At 37.0% G+C, this 19,414-nt stretch overlaps 1 protein-coding gene across 1 annotated transcript in view; it reads right to left on the bottom strand.

The window, feature by feature from the left end:
• LOC139750432 (eukaryotic translation initiation factor 3 subunit D-like) overlaps window positions 1-19,358 on the bottom strand; it is a 34,266-nt gene extending 14,908 nt beyond the window's left edge. Inside the window, exons 1-8 of the mRNA XM_071665232.1 lie at window positions 19,314-19,358; window positions 17,979-18,163; window positions 16,235-16,280; window positions 11,197-11,404; window positions 7,349-7,540; window positions 5,616-5,748; window positions 3,637-3,787; window positions 2,812-2,942 (exon numbers count right to left, since the gene is read on the bottom strand). Of these exons, the coding sequence (XP_071521333.1) occupies window positions 2,812-2,942; window positions 3,637-3,787; window positions 5,616-5,748; window positions 7,349-7,540; window positions 11,197-11,404; window positions 16,235-16,280; window positions 17,979-18,104 (987 nt within the window). The 5' untranslated portion in view covers window positions 18,105-18,163; window positions 19,314-19,358. The remainder of the gene's footprint in view (window positions 1-2,811; window positions 2,943-3,636; window positions 3,788-5,615; window positions 5,749-7,348; window positions 7,541-11,196; window positions 11,405-16,234; window positions 16,281-17,978; window positions 18,164-19,313) is intronic.
• Between the last annotated feature and the right edge of the window lie 56 nt (window positions 19,359-19,414).

A 19,414-nucleotide genomic window follows, 5' to 3' on the forward strand; every position in this document is an offset into this window, starting at 1 on the left:
TTAGAACTGGGAGCTACAATGTGAAAAGAAAGACACACAAAATGCCTAAAAGACATTTCCCTGATCATTGAATCAAGTTAATCACAAGTATCTTGTGCAGAAGTCACTGAAGGTTACAAGACATCAATGAATGGACTGGTGAGAGGCCAGAAAATTTTTTGCTGCATACTTTTATTTTCAGGGGGGGTTGCACCCAAAAATGTTAAATTCCACCAAAAAGTGAAACTACTGATTCCACATGGAAACATTCCCATATTTTCTTTACAATCTAGCATACCAAGCAGCAATTAACTGTCCTACCAGGAGGGGTTGCCATCCTCTGAGGATAATTTGCATTACAACAAGCTGGGGTATGTCACTGAATGCCTCAGTTTATCACATAACTCACAGAGTGAGATGTGGCTTGAAAAATGAAAAAATAAACAAAACAATCTTGTTACCATAAACAAGGGCAGTGATAATTATTCAAATGTATGCCAGCCTTCCCCATCAAGCAAATGTGATTATCTAGCAAGGAGGGTGAAACAAAATACTTTTGAGGAAGTTTGGGAAAGAAACCAAGACATGGGGTTTACAAGAGGAGTGTATGGCAGTATGATCAAAGGGGGTGATGTGAGAGGAAGACCACCAGCAATATGAGGAAATAGAGAGGAAGAGTGCTGGAAGGAGTGAACTGGGGGAATAATGCATGGAATGGTGTGTACGAGAGAGGCATGCAAAGATAGGGATAAGTGCAGACTCCTTTGCCGAGGCCACCTCTTTGATAGGAGTTCCCAGAGGGAGCAGGTATCAAAGACAAACAGACAGATGACAATGAACAAGGTTATGGATTCATGTACTGGCTTCATCTACAGTTTTGGACTCTCAAATCCCATAACCCAATAAATGCAATGAACAAAGATATGCCCAACAAAAGCACTTCTTGTGAAAAGAGGGGAAAAAATAGGGAAAGCAGAAGTTGTGACTGTGTCAAACCACAACTATACTCAGATGAGTGAATTACTTTTTCAATATCAATTGGAAATACAAATTTCTAGACCTGTCCAACAACAACTATAATGAGGTGAGTGAATTACCCTGGACTTGCCAAGAGGCAATGGTTACCAGACATGCCTTCTCTGTGAACCTGTTGGGATGCTTCTAGCTTTCAAAGTAAGATCTGTCAGATGTACTATATTACAGATCAGTATCTTCAAAACTAAGTCTCACTCATCAGCAAAGTTTAAAGTCAAGTAGGCATGAAAAAAGTACAATGCTAAACTAAGGTGTAAACATATTTAATAATGTGTACTATTTACTTTCTTTCATGAGTGTTTGCTGTCACCCACATGAGTAAGGCAGCACCCAGAACAAATCACAGTCTTTGAGGATAAAAGCTCCCATCCAGCTTTCTCTGTTTCTTCTTTTGGAAAGTAATAATGGAGAGGGAAGACTTCCTGCCCCTCTCAGTTGCCTTCTATGACACATAGGAGATACATGTGTAATATTCATTCTCCCCTATTCCTGGAAAAATGTGTAGTATTTCACTTTTTTATCTATCTCTTATTTCTTCCAAAGTTCACACAATATCTATTGTGGTGTAAAATACTATAAAGTTGTTATTTACAAACCAATGCATGTAAAAAATGCAAGAGCAAAAGCAAACTAATTATTCATTTTATATTTATTCACACAGTGCAAGGATGTGATGTACAGCACATCAAATTGCCATTACAAAGCTTATGTGTTACACATAAGGCTACTTCTTTATTTTGTTCTTATTCATCACATGTCATACATGATTTCTATTATTTTCTTAGTGCACTGTTCACAATATATGTAATGTATTTTTTTTCAAATAAAAAAAGCTCAACAGAGATCGGAAATGCAACATTATTGTGATTTTGTCCAACAATGGCTGTATGGACTGAGAGACAGAACAACAAGTGGAACAAGCACAATTGAATCCTACCCTTAGGTGCCTGTCATGCTACACAACTGACACAAAACAGATGATGAAGTAGTAACTCTTTCTTAAAAGAAATAATAATATAATGCACCAGAAAAAATAAAGTTACTAAAAGCACATTCCACTGAATATTTGTGTCACCTGCACTACAGCATAGTTACTGGAAGTGAAATAAGAATGACTGAAAATAACATTTGGAAAACATCAAAAGCAACAGCATTAAGGTGGAATTTTCCTTAGTGTATGAGTAAAGTTCCAAATTAAGCCTTTCTATGTGTGGCATAATCATCAAACTAGATTTATGGGTCTTAAGTCAGTTCTTTAAATGATGGGAAACAACTGTATAGTTTCACTGGCAAATGCCGAATTTTTCCCAAATTATGCTTTAGATTAACTGACTGATGAAACATTTTTATTGGCAAAACTCAGACATACCTTAAATTAGTTATGGGTTTTATGCTACTCAATTCTTTAGATGTTGGGAAACGACTGTATGGGTTTTATGCCACATACAATTCTAAGAAGTGAAAGAAAAAGAAATACAATAGAAACGATGTGACCTGTCAGAGTTATGTCATAGGACACAAGTCATAGCAATGATGAGCTTAACCTGGTATGTGAGAATCAGGTCAAATGCATTTTTACTATGTTTGCCATTAAAAATGTTCAATGTTGGGATGATAAAAAAAAAAGTGCTAGAACATTGTTCCCCTTCTGAGGTAGTCTTTAGATACTGGGAAAATACTGTATAAAGTTGCTACCTTGGTTAAGCAGCAGGTCAAAGTGACTCCCAACAACAGAAAATGGTCCAACAAATGACAATAGATAAATGTATGTCATGCTATGGAAAAAAGTGGACTTACATTACGAAGGACTTGCTGAGAGAAATTGTGGTTGATAAATGTGGCCTCAAGAGAGAGATTTCTAGGTGAATTAAGAGAATTCCCTTCTTCCTGGGGTGGTTCACTGGAAGTTTCACTTACAGTCAATAAATCTGTAAAGTAAACGGTAGAAGGTGGGAAAAAACTCTTGCTTTACTACAGCAATGATTGTGCAAAGAAAATTGACTTCACACTTACCCAGTGAAGGCTCTTCAACATAACTAATCACACTTAATCCTTATATGTTTAGTTTAAGATAAACATCATTTGGTTGGAGAGATATAATTTCTTTCTCTTGAATAACATTTACCCCAAAGACTTTTCTTCAACCCCTCAACACCCCATTACAGTATATTACAGGGCTCCTGCAGTTTTGAGACCACTCAAACCTAATGCGGGGAAATTGTCTCTCTCATGATGAGAAATAAGACAGTATTCCTTTTTACCCACTGATGATTAAACAGCTCCACTCACCAAAGGTTACTTCTTACTGATAGTGCAACAACTTGTAGGGAGGAACTGAGCCTTCAAAGAAAATCCTAGCTTTGCTCCTAATTCTGTTCTTACTCTTAGTGATAATAGAGGATGGGAGAATTCTTAGACCACCAAATGTGCCCCTGTTAGTCACCTATGATATTAAAAAAAAAAATGGACATTCCTTTTACCGAGAATAATATATCAATATACATTATATAGACTTAAATCCTTTTTGGGCACTCTTATATAGTTTAAAATCACCAGTAGACAAAACTTGACAATCAATCACCAGTGAACAAAACTTGACAATCACTTGAAATCGAAACTTACCAAATTCTGAGTCATCTCTTTTATCAAAGAAAAGCTTGCCAGCAATCTTCTGGACTACCACATCCCAGGAGTTACTAGATCGGGTGCAACACATGATAGTTGACAAAATGGCATCAGTTGCATAAACATTGCTATCCTCTGTCTTGGTTAACTGCAATGAAAAAAAAAAAAGTTTTAAACAAAAGACAGTTTGTAATTAGACCAATAAAAGATGGGATATGCTTTGGTGACTTGTTATTAGAAGATTGGAGAAATGCGAGACAGAAACTAAATTAACAAAACATTGTACCCTTCCCTAAAGACAAACTACCTAAGCTCTACAATCACAAACTGAATTAACAAATATTCATCATTCAAATGGCATTAACATATTAAGCACTGAACTATAACAAATGATGTGAGAGATAGAGGACACTACTACTTCTTCATCTCCTGTTGTCTAAAAAATGAGTTTCCTATTCATACAAGCTATGAGAACTATTCCTTCCTTAACACATAATATAGCTCATCTCCTTAGGTATATATCTTCCCTGGCTCATAAATATGAAAGAAATCCCACAATCTGAAGAGAATGTCACCTTGTACAAAATCTGAGCCATAAGAACAAGTCACGTCTCAGCAGCACTGAAGTTCACTAGTTATGGATACCATACTGCCATGTCCATCTCCTTAGGGGAGTTTCAGGAGGGAACAGGCGTCAGAGATATAGGTAGATAGATAACCAGAAGAACAGGTCTAGCTTTTCCTGCAAATGGTGTATCACAGCAACCATTTTAGTGGACAGAAACCTCCACATTTTGATGGATACTCTAGAAGGGTTTTCCCAAGGTGCATTCATACTACTGGATAACAGTACTCACACACACAAAAAAAAAGGCACCAAAACCCTATTTAAACACTCGACAAAAAAAAAGTCACTAATGTCACCTTCTAAGCTATCTATTTCAATCTGGCAGTTTCTTTCCTAGAGGTGCAACTGAGGCTGGATGACTCACCCTTTTATACCCCAACTTACTTGCCAAATCTTTTAGCATGGTCACATCTCATGTTAGTCAGTATCTGGTTAACACTGGAATGATGGACACAAGGGTTAATCTGATCTGCAAGGACTGCTATGAGGCAAATACTGAGGAATACTGACACTACACTAGCTCAATTACAATCACTACACCCTTCTGTTCCTTTTATTTCTTATACTCTTAATAAAAGTGCTGCTTAGAATTAACTGAAGCTGCTGAAGCAATCTGCCCTGACCTGAAAATTTTCCTCAATCATGAATTCAGAAAGTTAAATTTACCTATACTTTTGGCTAAAAAATCACCACTACATCCAGCATTTTTACATACAGAAGACAATATTTTTCATCCTTAACTGCTAAAACAAAAGAATCCACGACAACCATTATGACTGCTGATTTACAAGACAAGCATAAGCTATCAGTGTTTCAATCTGAAGTTTAATAAACATCACTTTAAAACTAATTACTGTTTTGTGCCTGGTTGAATCTTGCCTTGATCTCATCCCCTGAATAAAAAGTTTTGCACCTGGTTGAGTCTTGCCTTGATCTCATCCCCTGAATAAAGAGCTTATCAGCATATGGTCAACATTAAAGTTGTCTGGCTTCTGTTCAATGGTTATCTGGTCTGTAAATACCAGCACAACACAAAAATATATGCATCCAAAGTACACTGTCTGATAAGCAAACAAGCCATTCACTAAGTAAAATAAACTGAATAAAATACATACCGGTAAATTTCTGTGGGGAACAAGATAATGAAAGAAAATACGACATAAAATTATATTGATACATCATTACCAAATAACTGCACAACCAAAAATATACCAAAGAATAATCTTAAAAATTTTTCAACTATCTACAGATCAACTGCTATAGTTATCATTCAGTCCTCAAAAAATGAAGCTGAAATTAACTTGGGAACTTCCTTGATATACAAAAATAAATACAGTTAAGGTCATACCTGACGGATGACTGGATCATCAGTGGTGGTGACCTTGTGAAAGATGCGATTGATACGAGTCAATTTCTTCTCATTTTTGACTGTTACACGATCGTATGCCTTATCGTAGTATTCAAGAGAACCACAAAGATATCTGGAATCATTATATATTAATCTACAAAGTGGAAATAAAAATCAAATCACATTCTGTTAGGGATGGAAGCCCTAGCAAGCCCTAGAGCACTAGTATTGCAAATATTCTCAGATATTCTATCTCTCAAGGAGTGCATGTTGCCTTAGACACAAGAGTATTCCTGTAATCACCTGTAGGATCAAAAATTATCAAAAGTATCCATCGAAAGCTCTGTAATGTACTTTACGACATTCAAGCATGCTGTCTACATGTAAGGCAAGGCCTTTAGACAAGAATGTAAAGGACAGGGTGAACATGTTGAAAATCAAATGTCTGAGGACAATATATGATATTAGGAGAGTTGACAGAATGAGAAATGATAGGGTAAGAGAGAAGTCTGGTAGTAAGTGAAGTATGTATGTATGGAGCTGAAGAGTGTGTGCTAAAATGGTTAGGACATATAGAAACAATGAATCATGAAAGGATGACTAAAAAGGTATACATGTCAGAACTGGAAGAAACAAAGAAAAGGGGAAATACAAGGAGGTGGAAACAAGGAATAAAAGTTGCTTTGAGGGCTTGGGGCCAGAACATGGTGGAGGGTGCGAGGTGGAATGGAATAAATGTGTTTTCAGGTTTACATGCTGTCAATGGGCCGAACCAGGGTATATGAAGAGGTTAGGGTAAACTAAAGAAAGGTCTTAAGGGCCTGGTTGTGAATAGTGGGCGCTGGTATTGGGCATTATAACTGACAGCTAGGGAGTAAATGAAAACAACTTCTTCCTCTGTTTCTGGAGCTACCTTGCTGATGCAGGAAATGGCATACATGTGTATCTATATAAACAGCACCACAAACACCATTCTTAACATATCCCAAGACCCTTCATGCTCACGATGCAACTACCACAAAGAGGACACCAAGTACTCAAATGCCCTGCACTATCTAAACAGACAAACATACATCATTAGCATTATTGCCTGTAGTCCCAAACAGCGGACATGGCCAGTTTCCCAGGTGCTGGAGGAACCTCATAAGGATAGAAAGGGCTCCAGGGACAGGAAGGAAAGGTAAGATAAAAAGAAAGTGTGAGACCTGAATTCATTCAGAATAAGTGTCATGCAATAACTAAGATGAAAATGATACAATTTGAAAAATATAGCAGGGTCACACATGACTATGATTTACCATATTTTTCTTGGATAAGAAGGTAGCTGCAAGAGAATGTATGAAGGTGTTTCACACTTTAAGGATGGGCAACTTTTCTAATTCTATTTTACATATAAAATAATTACTAGCAGTGAGAGTATTTAAGTTTCCAAGTGTACTTAAGCATATGTGAATAATGATGACAAAAGGAAACCAGATACTAAGAACTTTGTCAAAGAACAAATGCAGGTGCTCTATAAACTTTGGTAGAATGGTAAAGTTAATTGCAAAAGTACAAGAGGCCTGTAGGATTTTCCAATTCTTACATGTGGATATGAGAACTTAACAAGTATGCTGTGCAGCTGTATGCATTTGATCTACCTTGTTAAAGATAACTGCATATCTCATGTGATAAAATTTTCACTTTTTGTACAATACAACCACATATATTTTACAAAAACAAAATATACCTACAAATCTTTAGGGTCATCTACATTGGGCAATGACAACTTTGACAATCGAGGGAAGTCCATTTCTTCAATCACCTTCCATTCTGGCCGTACAGTAACAGAAGCATCACGGTTTTTGATTGGTGGACCACTGCGATTCCAACGATTACGCTGGTACTGCTGCTTCTGCCAATTCTTATTGTTCTGAAATCCAAAACTGTAAGTCTTTGTTAGTCTTGCATGTAAGCATATATGAAATCTAAAAACTGTTTAAAAAATTTCCAGAATATTTTCAATCAATTGCTGAAAGGGAAAAAAATACTGAAGCTAAAAAGATCAAGAGGGCTGAAAGATAATAAGACTGTTGGGTGGGCACAAGATGATGATGATGATGATGATGATGATGATGATAATAAGAATAATAATAATAAACATGTGTAAGCGTGGTGGCGCGGAATGGATGAAGGCAGTCATGTTCGATAGTATTCTGGTATAATTATATGGAGTATAATTGAAGGTGATAGGATGTAATGGATAGTGGTGTGGGTGTGGTTTGAATGTGGTGTAGTGATGTGTGGATCAGGTGTTTTGCTTGAAGAATGTATGTGAGATAGTTAGAAGTTCTTAATTGTTTTTGTGTAACTATAAGACTGGAGAAGTGACATAAGTATAGAGTGAATAAATCATTGTGAATATAATAATAATGAGTGGAGGAAAGTATAATAATAGATAATAATAAGTTTATATAATTAAATTAATACATTAGAAAATAAATGATGATGATCCAGAAATGTGGTTTCGTAGCACAGGGATTTATGCTATCATGTTTCTATAATTCTTATAATAATTGGTTTCATAAGGAGAAACCTCTAGACAACAGCAAGTTACTGTTGGAATAAGTATAACAATTTACAGTTAGTGTCCAATAAAGTGAAAAGGGTGTTGTGTGGAAACGGGGTATGGTTGGTAAAATATGCTGAAAGAGACAATCAAAACAAAAAGATGCAAGGATAACCTACCCTAGGTTCCTGTGGGACCAACGATTTACCTGTGTTTTCATATGACGTTCAAACGTCGAAGCTAATGTTTCATTCATCTTTTTCACGTGATGCAGCAATATCTACGAGGGGTGCAATAGGAAAATGTTTGACTATCAACTTAACAGTATCAGCATAATGCTTTTAATGTTCAACAATGCTGTTCTTTCGAATACTATAATCATGGAGTGGAAGTTTCTGCAAAAAGTTTCAAAATGGATGGTTTCATCAATAAGTAACTAATTAAGAAGATGTGTGGAAATAAAAAGAGCGTGGTTGAGAGAGCAGAAGAGGGTGTTTTGAAATGGTTTGGGCACATGGAGAGAATGAGTGAGGAGAGATTGACCAAGAGGATATATGTGTCGGAGGTGGAGGGAACGAGGAGAAGAGGGAGACCAAATTGGAGGTGGAAAGATGGAGTGAAAAAGATTTTGTGTGATCGGGGCCTGAACATGCAGGAGGGTGAAAGGAGGGCAAGAAATAGAGTGAATTGGAGTCATGTGGTATACAGGGGTTGACGTGATGTCGGTGGATTGAAGCAGGGCATGTGAAGCGTCTGGGGTAAACCATGGAAAGCTGTGTAGGTATGTATATTTGCGTGTGTGGACGAGTGTATGTACATGTGTATGGGGGGGGGGGGGGGTTGGGCCATTTCTTTCGTCTGTTTCCTTGCGCTACCTCGCAAACGCGGGAGACAGCGACAAAGTATAAAAAAAAAAAAAAAAAAAAAAAAAAAAAAAATAATAATTTCATGTGTGGCGGGGTGGCGGCGGGAATGGATGAAGGCAGCATGTATCGATATGTACTTATGTATAAGTATAGGGATGTATACATTGAAATGTATAGGTATGTATATGTGTGTGTGTGTGTGTGTGTGTGTGTGTGTGTGTGTGTGTGTGTGTGGGAGTTTATGCATATACATGTGTATGTGGGTGGGTTGGGCCGTTCTTTCATCTGTTTCCTTGTGGTAACTCACTAACGCAGGTGACAGTGACAAAGTATAATAAATAAATACATATTAAATAATAATAATAGTAATAATAATAATAATAATAATAATAATAATAATAATATTAATAATAATAATAATAATAATAATAATAATGATGATGATACCAAAAATGTGTTTTCTAGTAGCACAGGGATTTATCTATGCATATTTCTATAATTCTTAACTAATAATTTGTTTCATTAATGGAAAACCTCTAGACAACCAAAGTTTACTTTCAATTAAGTATAACAAATTTACAGTTAGGTCCACAAAAGTGAAAAGGGTGTTGTGGGAAAGGGGATATGTGGGTAAAATAATACTAAAGAGACAATCAAAACAAACAAGATGCATGGAAACCTACCCTGATGTTCCTCTGGGACCACGATTTACCTTGTTTTCAATATTACGTTCATACGTCAATACTAATGTTTCATTCATCTTTTTTCACCTGATGCAGCTATATCTACGAGGGGTGTGCCCATAGGAACAGTTTTCACTATCAACTTAACAGTATCATTCATTAATCTTTTAAGTTCAACAATGCCTGTTCTTTTCTGAATACTTAACTCATGGAGTGAAGTTTCTCAAAAAGTACTTCAAAAGAAATGAGACCAATCAATAATGTAACCTATTAACACACCACTGTACCATTATGACACACAGGATTTGAAAAATGATGAAAATCCCACTGACATTTTTGTAATTCATATAACCATGGAACAGCTTCAAAAATGACAGAAGCAACTAAATGTTCCAAAATTTTACACCATAATACCACAACTTTAAAACAAATAAACATGTCTGATAAACACTTATGCCCCCTGCATATGATTTTGTATCCATTATGAATGTCACCATGTTACCCCAACATCCAAATCTTCATCAAACGTAGACCTTTCCACATAACATCACGGTTATAACTTTGGCTAAGATCAATTAGCCTTGCAATCAGATATTGTGAATACAAGCATTTAGTAGAATTTAAGTGTATATTTTGTGACAACCAAAAATATCTAATTAGGTGCACAGCTTGTTTGCATTATAAGTTTGGTCCATATCTCCAAACACAGTCATCAGGTATTGAGTATATAGGCATTTAGAAGCAGTATAGTAAAAAATACTATTATGACATTGGTGTAAAACTCTCTATGCAGTGCCTGTGGTATATGGTGCAAGTTTTGTCCATATAAAATTGCATCTGAACAAAAGCACAAGTATTTAGTACCAATTTAGTACATAAAGACCTTGTGACACTGACCTCTGATCTCCAACATGTAACACGTAATCAGATGTACTAGCATGATTTATATCCAAAAACCACTTGCAAGATATGATGTACATTAGCATTTCATAGTTTCAGTAAACATCACCTTGTAACGTTTATTTCTGACGAACAGCCTTGATAACTTGATCAAGTAAAGAACTCTGCATGCAGTGTATGCAGTAAACATTTAGTCAAAACAGTATTCAATATACATCATGAGATATATATACACAAAATTGATTTGTACACACACATGAATGCAAAGATAGGCAAACTACAAGCCCATCCTCCTCTGCAGCAAGAGGCATAAAAATCCAATCAATGATGACCATGTGCTCAGCTGGCTGTTAGCAATTTTTCTTTGTTTCCAAAATTCATCACAATATATTTGTCAGGATTCCTTTAAAACTATGATATCACCAAAGCATACATAAGCAAAATATAAAGTTACTCTGGCTAAGAAAAAAACAAAGCGTCAGATGAATATCAACAAAATTGATAAAAGACTGTGGCAATAACTTACACATGCAAATTAATAACTATATTCTCTTTCTAAAACAACACACACACATGACACTCACTCTCTCTTGTTACCCTTGCCAAGAACCTGCATCTGCTGGCCTTTTTGGTTACGCTGGTTCTTCAGGTTACGCTGATTGCGCATGTAACGGCCACGCTGGTATAATGGTTTAGGCACATTGGTCTTGTACACATGCTGGAAAGTGGATTCATCCTCTTCATGATAGTAAGCATACTGCTGCATACTTCCAAATGTTGACTGATACTTGACTGTAGTGATATAAGATGTACATTAATTTACCATACAAAGATTCATCTATCATTCTGACAACTAAAAAGGAGTATTTACATTGCCTATGGTATTCAAAATGAATTCATGGACAATGTAGCGCTAAAAACTACAAAATCATACCAAATGTTGCCGAGTTAAACCACAAACTACAATATAAGTGACTGAAGGTGTATAGACTATTGTAAGAATCTTTATTACAATAAAATTTTGTACCAATCAAAATTTCTTAATAATTTTAAAAATTTATACAAAATAATCATGTTTCAAGTAAATAAAGTCATGATACTAAGTATAACAACTGTTCAACTGTTGATATGCTTTGCAAAATCTAAGGTGAATACACACAAGCACTTTGTAACAAGAAATATGACCAGCATCTTTATTCCTAAAATAACCAAAATTATAACTGGTTTTGAATATGCCTTCTTGGAAATCAGAATCCTAAGGAAATAACAAAAAAAGCACACACACACACACACACACACATATATATATATATATATATATATATATATATATATATATATATATATATATATATTTTTTTTTTGCTTTGTCGCTGTCTCCCGTGTTTGCGAGGTAGCGCAAGGAAACAGACGAAAGAAATGGCCCAACCCACCCACATACACATGTATATACATACGTCCACACACGTAAATATACATACCTACACAGCTTTCCATGGTTTACCCCAGACGCTTCACATGCCCTGATTCAATCCACTGACAGCACGTCAACCCCGGTATACCACATCGCTCCAATTCACTCTATTCCTTGCCCTCCTTTCACCCTCCTGCATGTTCAGGCCCCGATCACACAAAATCTTTTTCACTCCATCTTTCCACCTCCAATTTGGTCTCCCTCTTCTCCTCGTTCCCTCCACCTCCGACACATATATCCTCTTGGTCAACCTTTCCTCACTCATTCTCTCCATGTGCCCAAACCATTTTAAAACACCCTCTTCTGCTCTCTCAACCACGCTCTTTTTATTTCCACACATCTCTCTTACCCTTACGTTACTTACTCGATCAAACCACCTCACGCCACGCATTGTCCTCAAACATCTCATTTCCAGCACATCTATCCTCCTGCGCACAACTCTATCCATAGCCCACGCCTCGCAACCATACAACATTGTTGGAACCACTATTCCTTCAAACATGCCCATTTTTGCTTTCCGAGATAATGTTCTCGACTTCCACACATTCTTCAAGGCTCCCAGGATTTTCGCCCCCTCCCCCACCCTATGATCCACTTCCGCTTCCATGGTTCCATCTGCTGCCAGATCCACTCCCAGATATCTAAAACACTTTACTTCCTCCAGTTTTTCTCCATTCAAACTTACCTCCCAATTGACTTGACCCTCAACCCTACTGTACCTAATAACCTTGCTCTTATTCACATTTACTCTTAACTTTCTTCTTTCACACACTTTACCAAACTCAGTCACCAGCTTCTGCAGTTTCTCACATGAATCAGCCAACAGCGCTGTATCATCAGCGAACAACAACTGACTCACTTCCCAAGCTCTTTCATCCCCAACAGACTTCATACTTACCTCTCTTTCCAAAACTCTTGCATTTACCTCCCCCTAACAACCCCATCCATAAACAAATTAAACAACCATGGAGACATCACACACCCCTGCCGCAAACCTACATTCACTGAGAACCAATCACTTTCCTCTCTTCCTACACGTACACATGCCTTACATCCTCGATAAAAACTTTTCACTGCTTCTAACAACTTGCCTCCCACACCATATATTCTTAATACCTTCCACAGAGCATCTCTATCAACTCTATCATATGCCTTCTCCAGATCCATAAATGCTACATACAAATCCATTTGCTTTTCTAAGTATTTCTCACATACATTCTTCAAAGCAAACACCTGATCCATACATCCTCCACCACTTCTGAAACCACACTGCTCTTCCCCAATCTGATGCTCTGTACATGCCTTCACCCTCTCAATTAATACCCTCCCATATAATTTACCAGGAATACTCAACAAACTTATACCTCTGTAATTTGAGCACTCACTCTTATCCCCTTTGCCTTTGTACAATGGCACTATGCACGCATTCCGCCAATCCTGAGGCACCTCACCGTGAGTCATACATACATTAAATAACCTTACCAACCAGTCAATAATACAGTCACCCCCTTTTTTAATAAATTCCACCGCAATACCATCCAAACCTGCTGCCTTGCCGGCTCTCATCTTCCGCAAAGCTTTTACTACCTCTTCTCTGTTTACCAAATCATTTTCCCTAACCCTCTCACTTTGCACACCACCTCGACCAAAACACCCTATATCTGCCACTCTATCATCAAACACATTCAACAAACCTTCAAAATACTCACTCCATCTCCTTCTCACATCACCACTACTTGTTATCACCTCCCCATTTGCGCCCTTCACTGAAGTTCCCATTTGCTCCCTTGTCTTATGCACTTTATTTACCTCCTTCCAGAACATCGTTTTATTCTCCCTAAAATTTAATGATACTCTCTCACCCCAACTCTCATTTGCCCTCTTTTTCACCTCTTGCACCTTTCTCTTGACCTCCTGTCTCTTTCTTTTATACATCTCCCACTCAATTGCATTTTTTCCCTGCAAAAATCGTCCAAATGCCTCTCTCTTCTCTTTCACTAATAATCTTACTTCTTCATGGATGTGGAAAGGGAGCTGTGGTTTCGGTGCATTACACATGACAGCTAGAGACTGCGTGTGAATGAATGAGCCTATTTTTTGTCTTTTCCTAGAACTACCTCAAAACGCGCATGCATGGGGGGGGGGGGGGGGGGGGGGGGGGGTGTGATGCTATTTCGTGTGGTGAGGTGGTGACGGAAATGGATGAAGGCAGCAAGTATGAATATGTACATATGTATATATGTAAATGTCTGTGTATGTATATGTATATATACGTTCAAATGTATAGGTATGTATATGTGCGAGTGTGGGCATTTATGTACATACATGTGTATGTGGGTGGGTTGGGCCATTCTTTCGTCTGTTTCCTTGCACTACCTCGCTACGCGGGAGACAGTGATTAAGAATAATAAAAAATAAATTACAAAGTAAATAGCTTTCGATCCTTAAACTTACTTTGCAGTAAGACTGAAGATCTACTCCACTTTGTAGAATGCTAAACATCATTCTCTAATCAATATCTTCTCTCTTTCTATGTTCATTTTCTATTTCCTCTACCTATCTTTCTATGTTCATTTTCTATTTCCTCTACCCATCTCTATCCTTTTGTGTTTACTAATTGCTACTTTCCTTTTCACTTATATGTCTTGGAGGTGCCTCATTCATTTTAAACATTTACCATAAAAGGTGAGAAACTGCAGAAGCTGGTGACTGAGTTTGGAAAAGTGTGTGGAAGAAGAAAGTTAAGAGTAAATGTGAATAAGAGCAAGGTTATTAGGTACAGTAGGGTTGAGGGTCAAGTCAATTGGGAGGTGAGTTTGAATGGAGAAAAACTGGAGGAAGTGAAGTGTTTTAGATATCTGGGAGTGGATCTGGCAGCGGATGGAACCATGGAAGCGGAAGTGGATCATAGGGTGGGGGAGGGGGCGAAAATCCCGGGAGTCTTGAAGAATGTGTGGAAGTCGAGAACATTATCTCGGAAAGCAAAAATGGGTATGTTTGAAGGAATAGTGGTTCCAACAATGTTGTATGGTTGCGAGGCGTGGGCTATGGATAGAGTTGTGCGCAGGAGGATGGATGTGCTGGAAATGAGATGTTTGAGGACAATGTGTGGTGTGAGGTGGTTTGATCGAGTGAGTAACGTAAGGGTAAGAGAGATGTGTGGAAATAAAAAGAGCGTGGTTGAGAGAGCAGAAGAGGGTGTTTTGAAGTGGTTTGGGCACATGGAGAGGATGAGTGAGGAAAGATTGACCAAGAGGATATATGTGTCGGAGGTGGAGGGAACAAGGAGAAGAGGGAGACCAAATTGGAGGTGGAAAGATGGAGTGAAAAAGATTTCGTGTGATCGGGGCCTGAGCATGCAGGAGGGTGAAAGGAGGGCAAGGAATAGAGTGAATTGGAGCGATGTGGTATACCGGGGTTGACGTGCTGTCAGTGGATTGAAGCAGGGCATGTGAAGCGTCTGGGGTAAACCATGGAAAGCTGTGTAGGTATGTATATTTGCGTGTGTGGACGTATGTATATACATGTGTATGGGGGGGGGGGCCATTTCTTTCGTCTGTTTCCTTGCGCTACCCCGCAAACGCGGGAGACAGCGACAAAGTATAATAAAAAATAAAAAAATATACCATAAAAGGTAAAAAGAAGCATCTTTAATTTGTTAAATTTCATCAATATCTTTAATCATATATTCCTGAGACCCCTTTTATGGGGCTCCTGCAGCTTTAAGACCGTGCTCTAATCTATTAATGAACTTCTATGGAGTATGAAGTTCCTTGCCGAGACTGTACTCTTGCCCAATGATGATAACACAAACTTACCACAGATGACTTTCACTTAGTGTAACCACATGCAAGAAGAGTCCAGTAACACCAAACCACAGATAGAATTCACTGGAAAATATTTGGAGTACTGTGTTTGGCACTTCAAAACTTGAAGGCATGGGGATAGTATGCAAAAGCAAATGTCTTGAAAAGATTTCACAAATACTTTTAAGCAGTAAATTCAAGAAAAGCACTGATTTTGGGAGATTCTTCCAAAATCATAGACTATAAAATTCAATTTCCAAGAAATACACCAACTGAAAAGTCTATATATCCTAACATACTTAAAAAGTACGAGTTCTCAAGTTATGGCCTAGATATACTCACTAGCATATCGACGATCCTGATAGGTGGCACCAGTCCAATCAGATACCTAATAAAAACATAAGTTGTTAATATCAGAACCATAAAAGAAAAAAATACGAAAACCTATTGAGTCACTTACTTAAAGACTGTTAAGTATTACATAACTGGTTTCAACATTTCTTGCTGTGAAAACCTTCTGATGAAATCAATCAATCTGACTCATAAAGCCCCTCAAATTTCCATCTACTGAAAGTGAATCAAAAAAATTTCAACCTTTTGTAATCATAACTACCTAAAATTAAGAATCAAACCTATAACCTATCCTGCAATTGGGTTATGTTCCTGGAAACCCCAAGTCCAATCATTCAAAGCTGAACACCTGAAACCCATCATAAAAGGCAGGAGAGAGAGATACATCCCTAAGCAAACTTTTTTTAACTATCACAACAAATGGATATCCATTTATGAGGAATTAGAAGCAGATGAGGTTTGCAAAAACATGAAAAACATCTAGGTGCCATCTCTCAAGATGTATCAAAACCAAACAGTGTGGCAATTACCACTACCTTAGAAATATAATCCCAAGTTCCTTTGATATTTCTTCATAGGTATGATGTCCACTATATCACTTATTTCTTGGTTGTTTACTTTCTGTATACATAGTTCTATCATGAAAAAAATATTTCACTGAAATATGTATGCTTCAATTTCAAAAACTGGTACGTAAAGCATCACATCATCTGCCTGGAGACTGTGAGACAAAACCACACAAAATACAGACTAAAAAACAGTAAACATTTGATATGATAGTATATTTCATCATTTGACTCTGTCTCCAACAGAAATATAGGAATATTTCACATAACTTGAATAATGAAAGTAACTGGAGTTACTTGAATATTGAAAGTAACTGGAGTTTAGGGATAACATACTTTCTAAAATAATTGATAAAAAAAAAAACGTAAATTTTGATGACATTTGCGCTCAGATGCTGAAGAGTATGTTCACTAAGTATGTTTAGGATCAAGTGAATATCTTTACATCCTACACCTACATGCAAACATTACAAGAGCGTGTAGACGACTATTTCTTGCACCTTTCAGTATAATACAAAAACTGGTAAATCTCAGCTCCTATTTTAATTTTTACTGTTGTTTTACCTTCATCCTTCACTTTTACCTCACATTTTACATGACTTACCACAGTACTTACAACACTTAATGTATGAAAGAGTAATATAACATATTCTCCTCTGATCTGATTCACTTTCATTGGACAGTCAGAGTACAATGATATGTTTTCATTCAAACCAGTAAGTTTATCCTGCCTTGCCCATTAACTGGTACTTTACCGCAAAATCTTAAGATTCCTAAGCAAATTTGTGAAGTTCCGCCCTGCAAATTTGAAGACCCCCCATTTACATACCGTGGATTGCTAGATCTCCAACTTTTTTGTTTACCTAATACAAAATTTCGCAGAAACTATGAATTAATGGTAGTCTATCCGTCAATGGCCGCAATCCGTGGAACTTCAGTTGGAAAACACTACTCTAATGGACATAATGACTATCAACACATGTTTGTGGGTACCATTTTGCATCGACTTGGTAAAGAAATATAAATTACCTTTATGCTTGTAAGAAATAATAATCGAAAGTCGACCCTGCACTCTTATACAATCCCATATGAATAATATAGTTACCTGTAGAAAAAATTACATGCAGTTATACGGCGTCAACAACCAAGAGCAAAACATATTGACATACCTTTCCCAGTCTGTCACCCTTAGAAAAAGGCTGATAAGGCATATCCTTAAACTGTTCTAGAACATCGCATGGCCCCCATCCTGTTGGATTATCTTGAACCACTGGGGCTAAGAATCTAGCTTTCATTTTGGTGTATATTGTCTACCACTGACGTTATGGCTGACATACACCACGTTCAACAGCAGCTGAGGAGTCAACAAACAATCTAAAATGTTATTTTTGAGAATTGAAAATGTTATTGTTTGTATATCTGAAAAAAGCTATAAGATTTATCTTTATATTCGCAAGGATAGTATCATTATATTTCTATATTTCAATGAAATGTAAATGTAAATATGATTTGCTCTACATCTTATTTGATACTCTAAATAAAACAAATGAGGCTCTGGATGCGATGAAACTATTCATTCAGAAAGGGATACAACAGTAAATTTATCATATTCTTTCCTGAACGGAAGAAGAAAACTGTCTGTTTATTGATGCAAGTAGATTTAACATCATAAGACGCTTGAATTTTACGTGAAGGTGAAATATCGTTCGTAAGTTTATTTCTACAAAGCAGTGTTTTGACAATGGTGCGTTATAGAGTTTTTAACTATATTTTCCTTAGAATAGAAATAGCACTATCTTAATACTGACAAGCTACACTGATGAATCAAAGTGAATTCAAAGCAATTAAAGCAGAATATGGACGTGAATTAAAAACGCTGTAATAGAGGAAGATGACACGGTTCGATGCGTTTACGAATCTTATGCTTGATAATCATATCTCATTTGGTAACTAATGTCACAAACTTATCCAGCTGATGTCATAAACTTTAGCTGACAACAAAAGAATAAATCATCCCCATCACATATATAAAGTAAAGGCTTACATTATCATTTTCATTCATCTTTGCTACTTCTAACATCTTTTCCCCCATACAACTTTAGTCCGACCTTGAATATATGTTCCTTGGTGATTATCATTGAAAACAGAATCATATCTATCATGGCTGCCTCAGCAAGATGTCCAAAGCATAATTGATTAAAGTTCTACGGGGTTCTAAGTTCTAAGCAGTATGCCAACAGTATTGTAACTTATCAGCTGATTGTTATGACTAGCCATTGAGTACTGCTGGAACTAGGGCCATTCACATCTTCATGTATCATACAAAGTTAATTCACCATTTTTACGTAAGGTTCTAAAGGCGAGAGATTAACTGATATCCATGCAGTTGTTCATATTGCTTCTTCATATACGCATCTGTTGAAACACAGGATTCAATCGAATGATTAGATTTACGCATTTGTTGACACTAAAAGTGCTATCTAAACATATTGGCGTCCAAATACCATAATACTAATGATATGTATCTGATCACTCCTCTTCCACCGGCGTTACTGACTACAGATAAAGCTCATAGTGAATGTTGAGTAAACCCAGAGTGGCCTTG

This window comes from Panulirus ornatus, chromosome 9, assembly GCF_036320965.1.
Source record: "Panulirus ornatus isolate Po-2019 chromosome 9, ASM3632096v1, whole genome shotgun sequence".
In the NCBI taxonomy this organism is placed as follows: Eukaryota; Metazoa; Arthropoda; class Malacostraca; order Decapoda; family Palinuridae; genus Panulirus; species Panulirus ornatus.